We start from the raw sequence: 20656 nt of genomic DNA on the forward strand, positions 1-20656 counted from the left end.
CACACACACGCGCGGTCACACACACACACGCGCAGTCACACACACACACACGCAGTCACACACACACACGCGCGGTCACACACACACATGCGCGGACAAACACACACATGCGCGGACACACACACACATGCACGGACACACACACGCGTGGACACACACACACACACACACACACACACACACACACACACACACACACACACACACACACACACACACAGTTGGGTGAAGGGTTAGAGTCCAACCACCAGGGGGCAGAATGTCTAAAAGTCTCCACACAGTGTGATTTTATTTGAACTGGAGACCCCCCAAAATAATCATTTGAACTGCATGGGGACCAGTGTTGTTTTCGTCGACTAAAACTATGACGAAAAATGTTTGTCGACTGCCTTTTTCCACTGATGAAAACTAAATGGAAACAAAATGAAAACTAAGCTATGATGACTAAAACTAAGACTAAATATACTGACAGTTTTTATCAACAAATAAAAACTAGACTAAAATGTTAGGAAGGGACTAGTGGACAAGAGATCCAGTAGAAGTAATTTTACACTTGGTTGCATGCTGAAAATAGCAGATCTACAAGCTCACAAGCTTGTGAGCTTGTAGATCTGCTAGTTTTAGCAAGTGCAAAAACAGTCATTACGACGGCACACACACATGCGCGGTCACACACACACTCGTGCGGTCACACACACACGCGCGGTCACACACACGCGCGGTCACACACACACACGCGCACAGTCATACACATGCGCGCAGTCACACACACACACACAAGTGCACACACACACATGCACGGACACACACACACGCGCACAGTAACACACATGCGCGTAGTCACACACACACACACAAGTGCACACACAGACATGCGCGGACACACGCGCGCGCGTGGACACACACACAAGCGCGGTCACACACACACACACACGCGGTCACACACACACGCAGTCACACACACACACACACGCGCGCGCGCGGTCACACACACATGCGCGGTCACACACATGCGCGGTCACACACACACTCGCGCGGTCACACACACACACACGCGCGGTCACACACACACGCGCACAGTCACACACATGCGCGCAGTCACACACACACACAAGTGCGCAGTCACACACACACACGCGCGGTCACACACACGCTCGCGTGGTCACACACACGCGCTGTCACACACACGCGCTGTCACACACACGCGCGGTCACACACACACATGCGCGGTCACACACACACACGCGCAGTCACACACACACATGCGCGGTCACACACACACACGCGCGGTCACACACACACACGCGCAGTCACACACACACACACGCAGTCACACACACACACACGCAGTCACACACACACACGCGCGGACAAACACACACATGCGCGGACACACACACACATGCGCGGACACACACACACGCGCGGACACACACACGCGTGGACACACACACACACACACACACACACACACACACACACACACACACACACACACACACACACACACACACACACACACACACACACACACACACACACACACACACACACACACACAGTTGGGTGAAGGGTTAGAGTCCAACCACCAGGGGGCAGAATGTCTAAAAGTCTCCACACAGTGTGATTTTATTTGAACTGGAGACCCCCCAAAATAATCATTTGAACTGCATGGGGACCAGTGTTGTTTTCGTCGACTAAAACTATGACGAAAAATGTTTGTCGACTGCCTTTTTCCACTGATGAAAACTAAATGGAAACAAAATGAAAACTAAGCTATGATGACTAAAACTAAGACTAAATATACTGACAGTTTTATCAACAAATAAAAACTAGACTAAAATGTTAGGAAGGGACTAGTGGACAAGAGATCCAGTAGAAGTAATTTTACACTTGGTTGCATGCTGAAAATAGCAGATCTACAAGCTCACAAGCTTGTGAGCTTGTAGATCTGCTAGTTTTAGCAAGTGTAAAAACAGTCATTACGACGGCATCAAGGCCCGCCAAAATACATTTTAGTCGACTAAATCAACTGTAGATTTAATATCCTATGATATTAGTCGACTAAAACTATACTAACACTAAGACATTCCAGGTGACTAAAATGTGACTAAAACTAAATGCAACTATTCAAGAGACTATGACTAAAACTAAAATCTAAATTTGCTGCCAAAAACAACACTGCTGGGGACCCCCCAAAATAATCATATTTTAACTGGGGACCCCCCAAAATTATAATAAATGAAGTGGGGACCCCCCAAAATTATAATAAATGAAGTGGGGACCCCCCAAAATTATAATAAATGAAGTGGGGACCCCCCAAAATTATAATAAATGAAGTGGGGACTCCCCAAAATTATAATAAATGAAGTGGGGACCCCCCACACTGACAAGCACATGGAATTGTAGGCGTTACATTTAGTTTGAGGCATTGTGAGCTTGTAGATCTGCTATTTTCACAATATTTTCCACTTTCTTACACCTTATTTGACATTTTTGGCCAATTTGGCCACAACCATCTGGGGATCCCCACAACCATCTGGGGACCTCTACAATCATCTGGGGACCCCCCACAACCATCTGGGGACCCCCACAATCATCTGGGGACCCCCACAACCATCTGAGGACCTCCACAATCATCTGGGGACCCCCCACAATCATCTGGGGACCCCCCACAACCATCTGGGGACCCCCACAATCATCTTGGGACCCCCCACAATCATCTGGGGACCTCCACAATCATCTGGGGACCCCCCACAACCATCTGGGGACCTCCACAATCATCTGGGGACCCCCACAATCATCTGGGGACCCCCCACAACCATCTGGGGACCCCCACAATCATCTGGGGACCCCTACAACCATCTGGGGACCCCCAGGGGGTTCATGGGGGGAGGAGGTGCCTAGTTCATGTATGCAGTGATAGGTCAGGCTAGAGGGGGTTAAAGCAATGGGCGAAGGTGGTTGGTGAAGAGGAGAGACCGAAGAAAAAGGAAGTGACACACTGACAGTGGGCAGAGAGAGACTAGCCTGGACAGAGACAGACAGAGAGACTCTTTGTTATTTTATAATTATAAAGCAAGTGACACACTGACAGTGGGCAGAGAGAGACTAGCCTAGACAGAGACAGACAGAGAGACTCTTTAGCCAAATTCCAATACCCAAAATCTCGGCCACTCGCTCACTCCCACTCGGTCACTCGGGGTCATTCCAGCTTGACCCGGAAATGGTTAACGTTCCAATTGTTAATGTGCTCCATCGAGGAGGCGAGTGGAGTCGAGTGGAGGAGCCGAGTGGGCTCTCCGAGAGCGCATAGAGCGAGTGTACATCAGGTGCAGGCTCGGTGGGGTATGTTGTCTCATCGCGCCGGATTTCCGCATCACGTGTTTTTCTTTCTCCAGTGACATAAGTCCGCCTCCTCCACATGTGGCACACTGCTTGAAACCCGATACTATGCACCCCCCCCACCCCCATCCACCAGCGCTGAATTAATAGAGCTTCTGAATGATAAAGTAGCCTATCTATAGCCTACATATGTGAAAGCCACTGGCTTTATTGCGTTGTGTGATATAAGCATAATGAAAGTAGGTATATAAATATAGGCTATATTGTGCGCGACTCAAAAGCTATAGTTTTTTTCTCTCTGTGCATGCCTGAATGCGCAGACTGCTATGAATGACGGTGACAAAAATGTATTTAGCCTATTTATGTGGACTCAACTGAATATGTAAGTCAGAAAGACTACTTAATTCCTGTTATAGTGTCCGTTATATGCAAAGACCGTCGGAGGAGGGACTGGGGGGGGGGGGTTGATTTATAAGCACAAAATGATGAATTGTCTATTCTGTAGACTGTACTGGGTTCGGAGTTCCAGTGATCCAGCTGTGTGACACTGTATTGTTCCACCACTTTTGCTTTGGCAATGTAAACGTATGTTTTCCATGCCAATAAAGCCCTTTGAATTGAATTGAATTGATACACGTCAAGTGACGTCATAAGTGATCGCGGAATGTGCCGTCGCTTCGAAATGACATTCCGATTCTAGAGGCAAATCCACTCCACAACTCTGTCCTCGCATCGAATCCTCTCCTCCTCGCTGGGGGCGGAGCTAAGGAGCGAGTGGAGGACGCGAGGGGAGTGAGCGAGTGTGAAAGTTGCGGTATTGGAATTTGGCTTTTGTTATTTTATAATTATAAAGGAAGTGACACACTGACAGTAGGCAAAGAGAGACTAGCATAGACAGAGACAGACAGAGGCCCAATCCCAATCGCCTCCCTCAAGCCCTGAGCCCTGAACCCTCATTGACTTTAATGACGTCAGCTGTAAGTGCTTGAGGGTGAGAGGCTGCAAGGGCTCCAAATTGTTGTGAAGGGAATGGGACAGCACTTTGAAGATGTGCCATTCATGACAATTTGCATCACTTTATAAAACAAACTGTCCTTATTCACAGCAAGTGCTTTAACCCACTCAGGGCGGGAACCCCTTTTGGTGTTTTAAGCATTATGTTATACTTTAGCTATTGAAAAATAGCAGATCTACAAGCTCGGCACTCAGTGCCGCGCTACGAGCTTGTAGATCTGCTATTTTATAAAAAACGTGATAATGTGGCGCAAATCTTTGAATATATATATATATTCTTTCAGAGCAAATGTTTTTAACTCATATCTTTGCTTCTGAGGGGTCCCTGGAACTACATATTTTCAGATGGGGTCGGCGGCCAATTACATACATTTTTGGGTGTCCTTGATGTAAAAATGTTTGAGAACGACTGACATTAAAATATGGGGTTTTCAGAAAACTGTTTAAATTTAGAAGGCATTTGTAGAATCGTCCTCAGGTCTAATCCTACTATAAATGCGCCACATCTCTGTGTGCGTGCGTGTGTGCGTGTGTGTGTGTACGGTTGTAATGCACGTAACTCGAGAACCGTTTGCCCCACCGACTTCAAACGTTTCACACCCCCGCAGGGAGTGCAGTGCTCGGTATCGAGTCAGTCGGACCCACGGTTCTCCAAAACCACCACAAAAGGCTCTGGTCAGGCTCTGCCAGTGGGCCCAATGAGGCCAAGTACCCTCACCTGTGCAATTTCCAGCCTCTGCCTCAGCCAATTGATTGCCATGTCTATCATGTCTATTTTTAGTATTTAAGCTGATATTTTATTAGTTTTATAAAAACACTTTCCTGTGTGATAGGGGTTGTAATATCCATAGATAATAATATTCATAATATGCATTATAAATTGCATTTCCACATTATTTTACTTTGCTCAATAGTCATTTCTATCATGTTTCCCTTATTATTATTGTTATTAAATATATCCTATCCTTCCATTCCGTCTCCTTTTGAGAACAGTGAGAAACCACTATTGTTTGTTGACATTCTAACCGCGATACATAAATTATTTGCATACTTAAATGATTGACGTTCAGAGGATCCCCCTCATTCCCCTGGTAACGCTATGAACTGTGGGTAATTTCTTTGCCAAAGTCAGCCTATGGCCCAATCCCAATCTGCTCCCTTGCTGACTCAATGAGCCCTCACTGACTTAGGTGTGCGTTCATGTGAAGTCTGTGAGGGCTTGAGGGATGTCCCATTTGAAATCGTTAAGTCAGTGAGGGCTCAGCCCCGCCCCTTTATGCACCCTTTGCCAAAGTCAGCATCGATGCTGACTTTGGCTGACTTTGACAAAGAAATTACCCACAGTTCATAGCGTTACCAGGGGAATGAGGGGGATCGTCCGAACGTCAATCATTTAAGTATATGCAAATTAGTTATGTATCGTGGTTAGAACAAACAATAGTGCTTTCTCACTGTTCTCAAAGGGAAACGGAATGGAAGAATAGGATATATATATAATATATATATATATATATATTATATATATAATAACAATAATAATAAGGGAAACATGATGAGAAATGACTAATGAGCAAAGTAAAATAATATGGAAATGCAATTTATAATGAATATTATTATATATGAATATTACAACCCCTATCACACAGGAAAGTGTATTTATGAAACTAATAATAAAACGATCACCTTAAATAATAAAATAGACATGATAGACATGTATGAATAGGCCAAGCATGTAGGCACTGGCTGTGAATAAGGACAGTTTTTATAAAGTGATGCAAAGTGTCATGAATGGCGGACTCATCTTCAAAGTGCTGTCCCATTCCTTTCACAACAATTTGGAGCCCTTGCAGCCTCACTGACTTACCGATTTCAAATGGGACATCCATCAAGCCCTCGTGGACTTCACATGGACGCGCAGCTAAGTCAGTGAGGGCTCATTGAGTCAGCAAGGGAGCGGATTGGGATTGGGCCAGAGAGACTCTTTGTTATTTTCAGCACCCTCCCAACCCAGTTTTAGCCTGTATTAAAACCTCCCAACCCAGTTTTTAGCCTGTATTAAAACCTCCCAACCCAGTTTTAGCCTGTATTAAAACCTCCCAACCCAGTTTTAGCCTTATTAAAACCTCCCAACCCAGTTTTTAGCCTGTATTAAAACCTCCCAACCCAGTTTTAGCCTGTATTAAAACCTCCCAACCCAGTTTTAGCCTGTATTAAAACCTCCCAACCCAGTTTTAGCCTTATTAAAACCTCCCAACCCAGTTTTAGCCTGTATTAAAACCTCCCAACCCAGTTTTAGCCTGTATTAAAACCTCCCAACCCAGTTTTAGCCTGTATTAAAACCTCCCAACCCAGTTTTAGCCTTATTAAAACCTCCCAACCCAGTTTTAGCCTGTATTAAAACCTCCCAACCCAGTTTTAGCCTGTATTAAAACCTCCCAACCCAGTTTTAGCCTGTATTAAAACATCCCAACCCAGTTTTAGCCTGTATTAAAACCTCCCAACCCAGTTTTAGCCTGAATTAAAACCTCCCAACCCAGTTTTAGCCTGTATTAAAACCTCCCAACCCAGTTTTAGCCTGTATTAAACCTCCCAACCCAGTTTTAGCCTGTATTAAAACCTCCCAACCCAACCCAGTTTTAGCCTGTATTAAAACCTCCCAACCCAGTTTTAGCCTGTATTAAAAGGGCAATAAAACCCAGTTCTCTGGTTAAAACGTCAATCCTGTTTCCTCCCTTTATTTTCTAAGTTAGTGACACAGCTTGAGGGACCGTAAACGCTACAGTACTTTACTTGAGTATTTCCAATATCCAACACTTTTATTTATATACTCCACTACATCTCAGATTCCAAATATTGTACTTTTACTCCATTACATTTAGTTACTAGTTATTTGTAGATTTGGATTATTATTACAAAACATACATTTCCCACTTAAGCCCATATACATTCTGGCCATTTGAAAATAGCAGATCTACAAGCTCACAATGCGTCGCATCACGGTGCATATTAGTGAATGAGGCCCATTGTTTCTGTCAAAAGATTTTTATACATTTGAAAACTTGAAATGGGACATTCTGCATAAAGAGTACTTTCTACGTTTGGTACTTTAAGTACATATTGATACCAATACTTTTGTACTTTTACTCAAGTACATTTTGTATTCCAGACTTGTACTTGTAACAGAGTATTTCTATATTGCAGTACAAGTTGTCAACGTCGTGCGACTCGACGCGTTGTAATCTCAGATCTGTAGTTTTTATGAGCGGTGCCTCCTCTCCATTACGCAGCTGTATGTGTACGTGTCTGTCTCTTATGTGTACGTGTCTGTCTCTCTGTGTACGTGTCTGTCTCTATTTGTGTACGTGTCTGTCTCTATGTGTACGTGTCTGTCTCTCTGTGTACGTTTCTGTCTCTATGTGTACGTGTCTGTCTCTATGTGTACGTGTCTGTCTCTCTGTGTACGTGTCTGTCTCTATGTGTACGTGTCTGTCTCTATGTGTACGTGTCTGTCTCTATGTGTACGTGTCTGTCTCTATGTGTACGTGTCTGTCTCTCTGTGTACGTGTCTGTCTCTATGTGTACGTGTCTGTCTCTCTGTGTACGTGTCTGTCTCTATGTGTACGTGTCTGTCTCTCTGTGTACGTGTCTGTCTCTATGTGTACGTGTCTGTCTCTATGTGTACGTGTCTGTCTCTATGTGTACGTGTCTGTCTCTATGTGTACGTGTCTGTCTCTCTGTGTACGTGTCTGTCTCTATGTGTACGTGTCTGTCTCTCTGTGTACGTGTCTGTCTCTATGTGTACGTGTCTGTCTCTCTGTGTACGTGTCTGTCTCTCTGTGTACGTGTCTGTCTCTCTGTGTACGTGTCTGTCTCTATGTGTACGTGTCTGTCTCTCTGTGTACGTGTATGTCTCTCTGTGTACGTGTATGTCTCTCTGTCCGAGCACGGAAAGCTGCAACACGGTAACTCTGTCATTTCTCAACCATTTCGGACGCGGGGCGGCTTGCCAGAACCGTCCCGGCCCCCTGGGCGCGTTCCGCGGACCCCCACACGGTAACTCTGTCATTTTCCAAAAATAATCAAAGTACAGCATAGAGCACAGCACACTACAATACAGTACAGAGCAGTAACTATACCAATAAATGTATAGTTGCACCGCTCAGTTCACACAAGTGTGATTTTTATTTCCATTTCCAGTCTTGTATGTTGTTAAATGGAGCGTAGAACAATGCAAATGATCAACACAGAGATCACTTGTGAGTTTCTAACAAAAACGAGACACACCTGTGATCTGCACACATCACGGCTCTGCACCACCTTTCATGCATCGCACGTCAGAATTGAACTTATGCCAAATAGACGAAATACATGTTATTTACGACCAGGTTAGTGAATGAGGCCCATTGTTTCTGTCAAACCACATGACCTTATCTTGATGGTGTTAAGGACCAGGCCAAGAGCACAGAGTAGAGAGCATAAGAGTTTTTAGGACATCAACCAAGTATACAACAGTGTATAAAATGTTAATGTGTGATGTTGACACAGACAGACAGATACTCACGTTTTGTAATGAGTTGAGGGTTAGTAAGCCAATCTTCTCCTCCATGTTTCACTCTGTAGGAAGTAGAACAACAATGCATCATGGCCACGTTTACATGAGGACTTTTAACCCCCTTTAATTCCGAATAAAAGAAGAAGCAGTGATGATGATCCCCCTGGTCTGTGAGTGTTCAAAGATCCAACCGTCCCGAGTTGATCATGATCACTCTGATAATTTTCAAAGATGTTTGATATAGGCTAGCCTTACAGTGCATCGGGGCCTCGTGGGACTCACAGAAAGACAGTGGAGGAGAGAGGACGCAATGCCGTCAGCCCGCCCGCCCGCCACACACACACACACACACACACACACACACACACACACACACACACACACACACACACACACACACACACACACACACACACACACACACACACACACACACACACACACACACACACACACACACACACACACACACACACACACACACACACACACACACACACACACACACACACACACGAATACGCTATACGTCCATCCTATCCCCTTCAACTTTTATAGGCTATATCCTAACTTTTCCAATAAGTTGCAACCAAAACGTCATGAAACATAACGGCTTTGCAGTTTAATTGCATTGATGAGCAGCTGCAGTATTAAACACCCAATTTATTCTCTGGTAGCCTACAGTACTTTGGCCGGAATATATGCCATGCCATGATGATGCGGCGATGGTGTATCGTGCAGATAAGCTTATGCTTTATGCGATGTACAAGACCACAGATGGGACACGTTGTCAGCCTGTAGATCAGCTCTTACTTTCACAATGTACGTGCATTGTGCAAAGACGAAGCACAAATAAATCCAATAGCCTTGTGAGGCGTGCAGCGAAAAATGGATAAATGCGATGCCCCCCCGCCCTCTGTTTTGTGTGTGTGTGTGTGTGTGTGTGTGTGTGTGTGTGTGTGTGTGTGTGTGTTCAACAGTCTCTCTCTCTCTCTCTCTCTCTCTCTCTCTCTCTCTCTCTGGTCCAGTGCTTACAGCGAAAGAGAGAAGCACTGGACCAGGGCTACGTCGATATATATCACATGACGACACCGTCCATGTAAACACTCATTCGGAATGACCATTTCCCATGGAAACTCGCAGCAAAAAACATTACTTCCGAAGTATTTTATTCTGAAGTATTTATTCGGAATGATCAGCCTGCATGTAACTGCGGCCAATGTCTAACACAACGTCTCCACTAGCTGACACTACAGTGTTTCACTCTGTAGGAAGTAGAACAACAATGCATCAATGTCTAACTGTCTAACACAACGTCTCCACTAGCTGACACTACAGTGTTTCACTCTGTAGGAAGTAGAACAACAATGCATCAATGTCTAGCTGTCTAACACAACGTCTCCACTAGCTGACACTACAGTGTTTCACTCTGTAGGAAGTAGAACAACAAAGCATCAATGTCTAACTGTCTAACACAACGTCTCCACTAGCTGACACTACAGTGTTTCACTCTGTAGGAAGTAGAACAACAATGCATCAATGTCTAACTGTCTAACACAACGTCTCCACTAGCTGACACTACAGTGTTTCTCCTATCATTATCTTGGCCCTGCAGCTCATCCAGACATACTCACTGCTGCCCAGTTTGGATCTCATCACCTCCTCAGACTCCACCTTAACCCCTATAGCACTCCACTCTCCTTTTATACCTTATTGATGCAACTTTACTATGCACATATATTGGATATCCTTGCTGTCGTGAGGAAATGTCCTAACTTAATTTTTGAGGTTTTTGATTGATTTTTTTAGTAGTAGTAAAAAAGCGCTTCTGACAAAGCAACTAACTCCACCGCCTCTCTCCTTCTCAAACTGTCTGCTAAAGCAACCAACTCCACCGCCTCTCTCCTTCTCAAACTGTCTGCTAAAGCAACCAACTCCACCGCCTCTCTCCTTCTCAAACTGTCTGCTAAAGCAACTAACTCCACCGCCTCTCTCCTTCTCAAACTGTCTGCTAAAGCAACTAACTCCACCGCCTCTCTCCTTCTCAAACTGTCTGCTAAAGCAACCAACTCCACCGCCTCTCTCCTTCTCAAACTGTCTGCTAAAGCAACTAACTCCACCGCCTCTCTCCTTCTCAAACTGTCTGCTAAAGCAACTAACTCCACCGCCTCTCTCCTTCTCAAACTGTCTGCTAAAGCAACTAACTCCACCGCCTCTCTCCTTCTCAAACTGTCTGCTAAAGCAACTAACTCCACTGCCTCTCTCCTTCTCAAACTGTCTGCTAAAGCAACCAACTCCACCGCCTCTCTCCTTCTCAAACTGTCTGCTAAAGCAACTAACTCCACTGCCTCTCTCCTTCTCAAACTGTCTGCTAAAGCAACTAACTCCACCGCCTCTCTCCTTCTCAAACTGTCTGCTAAAGCAACTAACTCCACTGCCTCTCTCCTTCTCAAACTGTCTGCTAAAGCAACTAACTTCACCGCCTCTCTCCTTCTCAAACTGTCTGCTAAAGCAACTAACTTCACCATCTCTCCCTCTCTCTCTCATGCAGGTAATTGACAATATACATGTATAAAGTCACAATACCAAATTTGAGGCAGTATTCTTTGTTTTCAAAATATAAGGTTTTCTTAATTCCCTTAAAAAATATGTTTCATTTTCTGAAAAATGAACATTTTGGAGTTATTTAGATGTTAATTGTTTAGACAGATGTTCATTGTTGACCTGCTATCCTATAGTTTATTTGAGGCACTGCATTGTTCTCTCTGCATGCTTTGTGACGTCGTGTCAGAGTGAATACACTGTAAAGGGAAACACTGCACTGTCCAACATGGACACAGCCCCAAGTCTACTCACTTGCAGTTCTCCAGGACTGAATCATTCACCACGTTGAGGCTCAGGTCCAACTCTCTTAGGGAGGGATTAGAGCTTACAGCTGAGGCCAGAGCTTCACAGCATCTCTCTGACAGGCCGCAGTGAGCCAGTCTGAAACACCAGATGAAAACATACATAGATTAATGAATGAATGAATTAATAAATAACACATTTATAATATGCATTATTCCTGGATTTAGAACCTGCTTACAGCCATCTATTAAAGGAGGCTCTTGTCCCACTTAGGGTGCCTTCACACCTGGATGCTTTAGTTCCATTAAAACAAACCCTGACCCCCAAAATAATGATATTTGAACTGGGACCCCCCAAAATAATGATATTGAACTGGGACCCCCACCCTTAGAAGCACTTGGAGTTGTAGGCACTACATTCATGTGAAAATATTATCAAACTACAAGCTCACAACACCTCACAGTGAGCTTGCAGATCGGCTATTTTCACTATGTTTGCTACTTTCTTCCATAATATTAATATTAATTATTATAATATAATTAAGAAGCTCGATAACTGTGGCGTAGCTACAACGGGTCACAAGTCAAAAATAGTCGATCTACAAGCTCCTCAACGCGTTGTGAGAAATGCTGTTGTATGATGAAGTAGACGTTACATTCGCCTTAAAGCGACATTACACTTTGACACATTTTAACATCTACCCAGGCACATAGGCTTGGGTAGCTTATTAATACATTCTCACCACAGCATTCATATTATATTCACATAATACAGTACATGATAAAACAGAAGTGATTACAATGAATGTGGTAAATGTATCTTACTTTAGAACTTCCAGTCTACAGTGTGGGCTCTTCAGTGAAGCACAGAGCAGCTCCACTAGTCCTGAGTCCTGCAGGTCATTTTTACTGAGGTCCAATTCTCTCAAATGGGAAGGATTAGAGCTGAGAGCTGAAGACACAACTTCAACGTCTGTTTTACTGAGTCCACAGCCAGCAAGTCTGTAAATACAGATTAAATAAGAGATTATTAAAAAAATATATACCTAAATAATTATTTGAACTGAGGACCCAATACCCTGACAAGCAAGAATTGTAGGCATTTCATTTAGTTTGACTCGGCTGCACAGATACATATTGTGTTTGCGTCTTCTGTAATATTTGCCAATTTACCAATTTGGTTTTAAAAATGTTTTAAAAGTCATTAAATTGTACCTTTAGAAATGTGCAGATACTAGTCTGTATACACTTAAACTGTATGTTGGTGTGTTTACTGTTGAGTGAGAAACCACACTAGTTGCACATTAAGCTAATCATCTGGGGACCCCCTTGGGGGTCCAGACCCTCAGTTTGGGAACCACAGACCTAGACTAATATAATGATAATTGATTGGTACAGTAGGTGCAGGATATTGATTATGTGTTGTCCTATGGCGTACTCCTGTAAAGCTTGTCGAAAATAGCCAATCTACAAGCTCACAAGTGTTGGGTCCTTGACGCATTGTGAGCTTGTAGATCTGCTATTTTCAGTGTGCAACCCTGTTGTATGACAAAGACAAGTAGCTTGCGTTAAAGGGATATTACACTTTGAAACATGTTTGGGGTAATTTTAACTCAGGCACATAGGCTTGGGTTACCATGAGATCAAGCGTATTAATACATTCTCACCACACCATTCATATTATATTCACATAATACAGTGCATAATAAACAGAAGTGATTAAAATGAATGTGGTAAATGTATCTTACTTTAGAACTTTCAGTCTACAGTGTGGGCTCTTCAGTGAAGCACAGAGTCCTGCGTCCTGCAGGTCGTTTTCACTGAGGTCCAATTCGGTCAAATGGGAAGGATTAGAGCTGAGAGCTGAAGCCACAACTTCAACGTCTGTCTTTCTGAGTTTACAGCCAACAAGTCTGTAAATGCAGATTAAATAAGAGATTATAAAAACAAATGATACCTAGTTCACTGCCATGGAAGTTAACTGAAAACAAATCGATGTAGTTATCTAGATATGAAGAGTATTTAGAGGAGCAGAGTGTGGGATAGACATGGGGTTCTCAACCTGGGGGTCACGACCCCTCAGGGGGTCGCAAAATGTATTTGGGGGGGTCCCCAAAAAAAACTGTTTTTCTTTTGCAACTAAATAGCTGGACAATGGAAATGTAGAGTTTACATACACAGTGCATGCAATACAATTTCCTTAATGATTATATCTGGGTTTCAGTATTTATGATGTATTTTCTCTATTATTAAGGTTATTGTAGCGGTCAATTTGTATTGGTGGTGGAGAGGGGGCCGGGGGCGGGGCCAAATGGCCAAAGCATTTTCGGGGCTCCCCAGACAAAGACGTTGAGAACCCCTGGAATAGACAACACCACACACAGCACAGAATAACAGAGGAAGAAAACAATGTAGATATCAAAGCAGTAGAAGGTGTGAAATGAAAACTGAATGTTAGTTTGATTTCCCCCAAAATTGTCAAAAAAAAATTCATAACCTACATTATGCTCTCAGATGTTTTATTTTTTAGTGGCCAAGAACATCTAAGTAACAGGTTGAAACCAGTGTTTAAATCACTTATGAAGTTACTGTATACTGTGCCATGTTTTCACAATGTCAATCTTACGGAAGCAGTACCGTGCATGCAGACCAGTGTTGATTTAGTCGACTAAAACTAAGACGGAAAATGCTCGTCGACTACCTTTTTCCACTGACGGAAACTAAATGTAAACTAAATAAAAACTATAAGCTATGATGACTAAAACTAAGACTAAATATACTGACAATTCCGTCAACAAATAAAAACTAGACTAAAATGTTAGGAAGGGACTAATTAATTTCATTTTACAATTAGTTGCATGCTGAAAATAGCCGACGCGTTGTGAGCTTGTAGATCTGCTATTTTCAGCAAGTGTAAAATCAGTCATTACGACGACATCAAGGCCCGCCAAAATACATTTCGTTCATCAACTGTAGATTTAGTCGACTAAAATCTTAAGTTGTGGAGTAAAGTCCTTACTAGAGGCTTAGTAACTACTAGTTAGTTTGTAACTAGTGGCTTACTAGATTGTGTTGCACCACGACTGTTTAAGGCATAACATAACTAGTAGTGCCTAGACTGTTAAAATAATGTGTAGTCGCATAAAATGACGTCATAGCTCCCGGATCCAATGAAAACGAGCGGTTTCTACACTAGGAAGTAAACGTTATCTTGGTGCGAGGTGGTGCAACCTCCTACTGGTGACTAAAATGTGACTAAAACTACATAATTCAAGAGACTATGACTAAAACTAAAATCTAAATTTGCTGCCAAAAACAACACTGATGCAGACAGGGTTGACATTGAAGCAGTACTGTGCATGCAGACAGGGTTGACATTGAAGCAGTACTGTGCATGCAGACAGACAGGGATGACATTGAAGCAGAACTGTGCATGCAGACAGGGTTGACATTGAAGCAGTACTGTGCATGCAGACAGGGTTGACATTGAAGCAGTACTGTGCATGCAGACAGGGTTGACATTGAAGCAGTACTGCGCATGCAGACAGGGTTGACATTGAAGCAGTACTGTGCATGCAGACAGGGTTGACATTGAAGCAGTACTGTGCATGCAGACAGGGTTGACATTGAAGCAGTACTGTGCATGCAGACAGGGTTGACATTGGGAAATGTATCTTACTTTAGAACTTCCAGTCTACAGTGTGGGCTCTTCAGTGAAGCACAGAGCAGCTCCACTAGTCCTGAGTCCTGCAGGTCGTTTTCACTGAGGTCCAATTCTCTCAAATGGGAAGGATTAGAGCTGAGAGCTGAAGCCACAACTTCAACGTCTGTCTTTCTGAGGTTACAGCCAACAAGTCTGTAAATGCAGATTAAATAAGAGATTATAAAAACAAATTATACCTAGTTCACAGCCATGGAAGTTAACTGAAAACAAATCAATGTAGTTATCTAGATATGAAGAGTATTTAGAGGAGCAGAGTGTGGAATAGACCAGGGGTTCTCAACCTGGGGGTCACGACCCCTCAGGGGGTTGCAAAATTAATTTGGGGGGTCCCCAAATTATTAATTATTTTATTTTATTTTGCAACTAAATAGCTGGACAATGGAAATGTAGAGTTTACATACACAGTGCATGCATACACTTTCCTTAATGATTATATCTGGGTTTCAGTATTTATTTATGATGTATTTTCTCTATTATTAAGGTTATTGTAGCGGTCAATTTGTATTGTTGGTGGAGAGGGGGGCGGGGCGGGGGTCGTGACATGGCCAAAGCATTTCCGGGGCTCCCCAGACAAAAACGTTGAGAACCCCTGGAATAGACAACACCACTTGACAGCACAGAATAACAGAGGAAGAAAACAATATAGATATCAAAGCAGTAGAAGGTGTGAAATGAAGACTGAACGTTAGTTCGATTTCCCCCAATATTGTCAAAAAAATGTCATAACCTACATTATGCTCTCAGATGTTTTATTTTTTAGTGGCCAAGAACATCTAAGTAACAGGTTGAAACCAGTGTTTAAATCACTTATGAAGTTACTGTATACTGTGCCATGTTTTCACAATGTCAATCTTACGGAAGCAGTACAGTTCATGCAGACCAGTGTTGATTTAGTCGACTAAAACTAAGACGGAAAATGCTCGTCGACTACCTTTTTCCACTGACGAAAACGAAATGTAAACTAAATAAAAACTATAAGCTATGATGACTAAAACTAAGACTAAATATACTGACAATTCCGTCAACAAATAAAAACTAGACTAAAATGTTAGGAAGGGACTAATTAATTTCATTTTACAATTAGTTGCATGCTGAAAATAGCCGACGCGTTGTGAGCTTGTAGATCTGCTATTTTCAGCAAGTGTAAAATCAGTCATTACGACGACATCAAGGCCCGCCAAAATACATTTCGTTCATCAACTGTAGATTTAGTCGACTAAAATCTTAAGTTGTGGAGTAAAGTCCTTACTAGAGGCTTAGTAACTACTAGTTAGTTTGTAACTAGTGGCTTACTAGATTGTGTTGCACCACGACTGTTTAAGGCATAACATAACTAGTAGTGCCTAGACTGTTAAAATAATGTGTAGTCGCATAAAATGACGTCATAGCTCCCGGATCCAATGAAAACGAGCGGTTTCTACACTAGGAAGTAAACGTTATCTTGGTGCGAGGTGGTGCAACCTCCTACTGGTGACTAAAATGTGACTAAAACTACATAATTCAAGAGACTATGACTAAAACTAAAATCTAAATTTGCTGCCAAAAACAACACTGATGCAGACAGGGTTGACATTGAAGCAGTACTGTGCATGCAGACAGGGTTGACATTGAAGCAGTACTGTGCATGCAGACAGACAGGGATGACATTGAAGCAGAACTGTGCATGCAGACAGGGTTGACATTGAAGCAGTACTGTGCATGCAGACAGGGTTGACATTGAAGCAGTACTGTGCATGCAGACAGGGTTGACATTGAAGCAGTACTGCGCATGCAGACAGGGTTGACATTGAAGCAGTACTGTGCATGCAGACAGGGTTGACATTGAAGCAGTACTGTGCATGCAGACAGGGTTGACATTGAAGCAGTACTGTGCATGCAGACAGGGTTGACATTGGGAAATGTATCTTACTTTAGAACTTCCAGTCTACAGTGTGGGCTCTTCAGTGAAGCACAGAGCAGCTCCACTAGTCCTGAGTCCTGCAGGTCGTTTTCACTGAGGTCCAATTCTCTCAAATGGGAAGGATTAGAGCTGAGAGCTGAAGCCACAACTTCAACGTCTGTCTTTCTGAGGTTACAGCCAACAAGTCTGTAAATGCAGATTAAATAAGAGATTATAAAAACAAATTATACCTAGTTCACAGCCATGGAAGTTAACTGAAAACAAATCAATGTAGTTATCTAGATATGAAGAGTATTTAGAGGAGCAGAGTGTGGAATAGACCAGGGGTTCTCAACCTGGGGGTCACGACCCCTCAGGGGGTTGCAAAATTAATTTGGGGGGTCCCCAAATTATTAATTATTTTATTTTATTTTGCAACTAAATAGCTGGACAATGGAAATGTAGAGTTTACATACACAGTGCATGCATACACTTTCCTTAATGATTATATCTGGGTTTCAGTATTTATTTATGATGTATTTTCTCTATTATTAAGGTTATTGTAGCGGTCAATTTGTATTGTTGGTGGAGAGGGGGGCGGGGCGGGGGTCGTGACATGGCCAAAGCATTTCCGGGGCTCCCCAGACAAAAACGTTGAGAACCCCTGGAATAGACAACACCACTTGACAGCACAGAATAACAGAGGAAGAAAACAATATAGATATCAAAGCAGTAGAAGGTGTGAAATGAAGACTGAACGTTAGTTCGATTTCCCCCAATATTGTCAAAAAAATGTCATAACCTACATTATGCTCTCAGATGTTTTATTTTTTAGTGGCCAAGAACATCTAAGTAACAGGTTGAAACCAGTGTTTAAATCACTTATGAAGTTACTGTATACTGTGCCATGTTTTCACAATGTCAATCTTACGGAAGCAGTACAGTTCATGCAGACCAGTGTTGATTTAGTCGACTAAAACTAAGACGGAAAATGCTCGTCGACTACCTTTTTCCACTGACGAAAACGAAATGTAAACTAAATAAAAACTATAAGCTATGATGACTAAAACTAAGACTAAATATACTGACAATTCCGTCAACAAATAAAAACTAGACTAAAATGTTAGGAAGGGACTAATTAATTTCATTTTACAATTAGTTGCATGCTGAAAATAGCCGACGCGTTGTGAGCTTGTAGATCTGCTATTTTCAGCAAGTGTAAAATCAGTCATTACGACGACATCAAGGCCCGCCAAAATACATTTCGTTCATCAACTGTAGATTTAGTCGACTAAAATCTTAAGTTGTGGAGTAAAGTCCTTACTAGAGGCTTAGTAACTACTAGTTAGTTTGTAACTAGTGGCTTACTAGATTGTGTTGCACCACGACTGTTTAAGGCATAACATAACTAGTAGTGCCTAGACTGTTAAAATAATGTGTAGTCGCATAAAATGACGTCATAGCTCCCGGATCCAATGAAAACGAGCGGTTTCTACACTAGGAAGTAAACGTTATCTTGGTGCGAGGTGGTGCAACCTCCTACTGGTGACTAAAATGTGACTAAAACTACATAATTCAAGAGACTATGACTAAAACTCAAATCTAAATTTGCTGCCAAAAACAACACTGATGCAGACAGGGTTGACATTGAAGCAGTACTGTGCATGCAGACAGGGTTGACATTGAAGCAGTACTGTGCATGCAGACAGGGTTGACATTGAAGCAGTACTGTGCATGCAGACAGGGTTGACATTGAAGCAGTACTGTGCATGCAGACAGGGTTGACATTGAAGCAGTACTGTGCATGCAGACAGGGTTGACATTGAAGCAGTACTGTGCATGCAGACAGGGTTGACATTGAAGCAGTACTGTGCATGCAGACAGGGTTGACATTGAAGCAGTACTGTGCATGCAGACAGGGTTGAAATTGAAGCAGTACTGTGCATGCAGACAGGGTTGACATTGGGAAAATATGGCACTGACTTCAGAAGCAATTTAAACGCTTGTTTCAACCTGTCACTTAGATGTTTTTGGCCGCTAAAAAATAGAGCCTGCTCTCAGATAGATGATGTAAGGAAAAACATAAATGCATTTTCAAAATCTGTTTACATTGAGGCGGAGACGGGAGGCAGACTTTTCACTTCCGGTTAATTTCCGGTATTATCTGTTGCCTAGCAACCTAGCATCATTCATACTGGTTTTATCTGTTGCCTAGCAACCTAGCATCATTCATACGTTGGTGAAAGAGCGCCATCTATCATAAACCACTGAAAGGATCATAGGACACAGTATTGCGTGCTTGGCAGTCAATCCATGTGTTAACTACTAACCGAGCCTTTCTGCAGTTCCTCACAGCTGGGACCAGTCTCCTTCGCCCCTCCTTTGATGTGTTGTATTTGTCCAGGTACAACTCTTCCAGAACCTCCTCTGACATCTGCAGCATGACGGCCAGAGCTGAACACTGGGTCTCAGACAGTTTCTCTGTTCTGTTCTCTGACTTCAGGAACTGTTGGATCTCCTGATGTAGTGAGTGGTCGTTCATCTCCATCAGACAGTGGAAGATGTTGATACATCTGTCAGGAGAGACATCATCACGAGTTAACATCTCCTTCAGGTTCTGGATGGCTTTCTGGATCTCCTCTGGACTGTTCTCTGTCTGACCCAGCAGGCCTCCTAACAGACTCTGGTTGGACTCCAGTGAGAGGCCATGAAGGAAGCGGACAAAGAGGTCCAGGTGGCCATTTTTACTCTTCAGGGATTTTTCCATAGCAGCTTTCAGGAAGTCGGAGAGGGAGCTGATACTATTTTTACTCTTCAGGGATTTTTCCATAGCAGCTTCCAGGAAGTCGGAGAGGGAGCTGATACTGTAGTATTCATCTCTCAGGAATGTCTTCAGTACCTCCATGTTCTTCTGTGTGAAACAGTGGAACAGGTAGACTGCAGCCAGAAACTCCTGGATGCTCAGATGAACAAAGCTGTAGACGGTTTTCTGGAACAGCACACTCTCTCTTTTGAAGATCTGCGTGCACACTCCTGAGTACAGCGAGGCGTCTTTCACATCAAGACCACACTCTTCCAGGTCTTCTTGGTAGAACATGATGCTACTTTTCTTCAGGTGTTGAAATGCCAGCTTGCCCAGATTCAGAAGAACTTCCCTGTCAGTCTTTGTGAGCTTCTGTTGAGTCCCCTTTTCTTTTTCTTTCTTTTTCACATCATGAGTCTCATCATACTTCTGCTTCTTCCTGTTTGTCAGAACCAACAGGAATTGGCAGCACATCTCAGTCAGGGTCTTGGGC

General features: G+C 43.0%; 1 protein-coding gene across 1 annotated transcript in view; it reads right to left on the minus strand.

The window, feature by feature from the left end:
• LOC306932207 (protein NLRC3-like) overlaps positions 1 to 20656 on the minus strand; it is a 56212-nt gene that overhangs the window by 3434 nt on the left and 32122 nt on the right. Inside the window, exons 4-8 of the mRNA XM_079513904.1 lie at positions 19691 to 20656; positions 17391 to 17567; positions 15437 to 15613; positions 11768 to 11896; positions 8921 to 8973 (exon numbers count right to left, since the gene is read on the minus strand). The exon at positions 19691 to 20656 is cut by the window's right edge and continues 899 nt beyond it. Coding sequence (XP_079370030.1) covers positions 8921 to 8973; positions 11768 to 11896; positions 15437 to 15613; positions 17391 to 17567; positions 19691 to 20656 — 1502 coding nt within the window. The remainder of the gene's footprint in view (positions 1 to 8920; positions 8974 to 11767; positions 11897 to 15436; positions 15614 to 17390; positions 17568 to 19690) is intronic.

The sequence above is a fragment of the Electrona antarctica genome (assembly GCF_951216825.1).
Source record: "Electrona antarctica genome assembly, chromosome: 11".
NCBI lineage: Eukaryota > Metazoa > Chordata > Actinopteri > Myctophiformes > Myctophidae > Electrona > Electrona antarctica.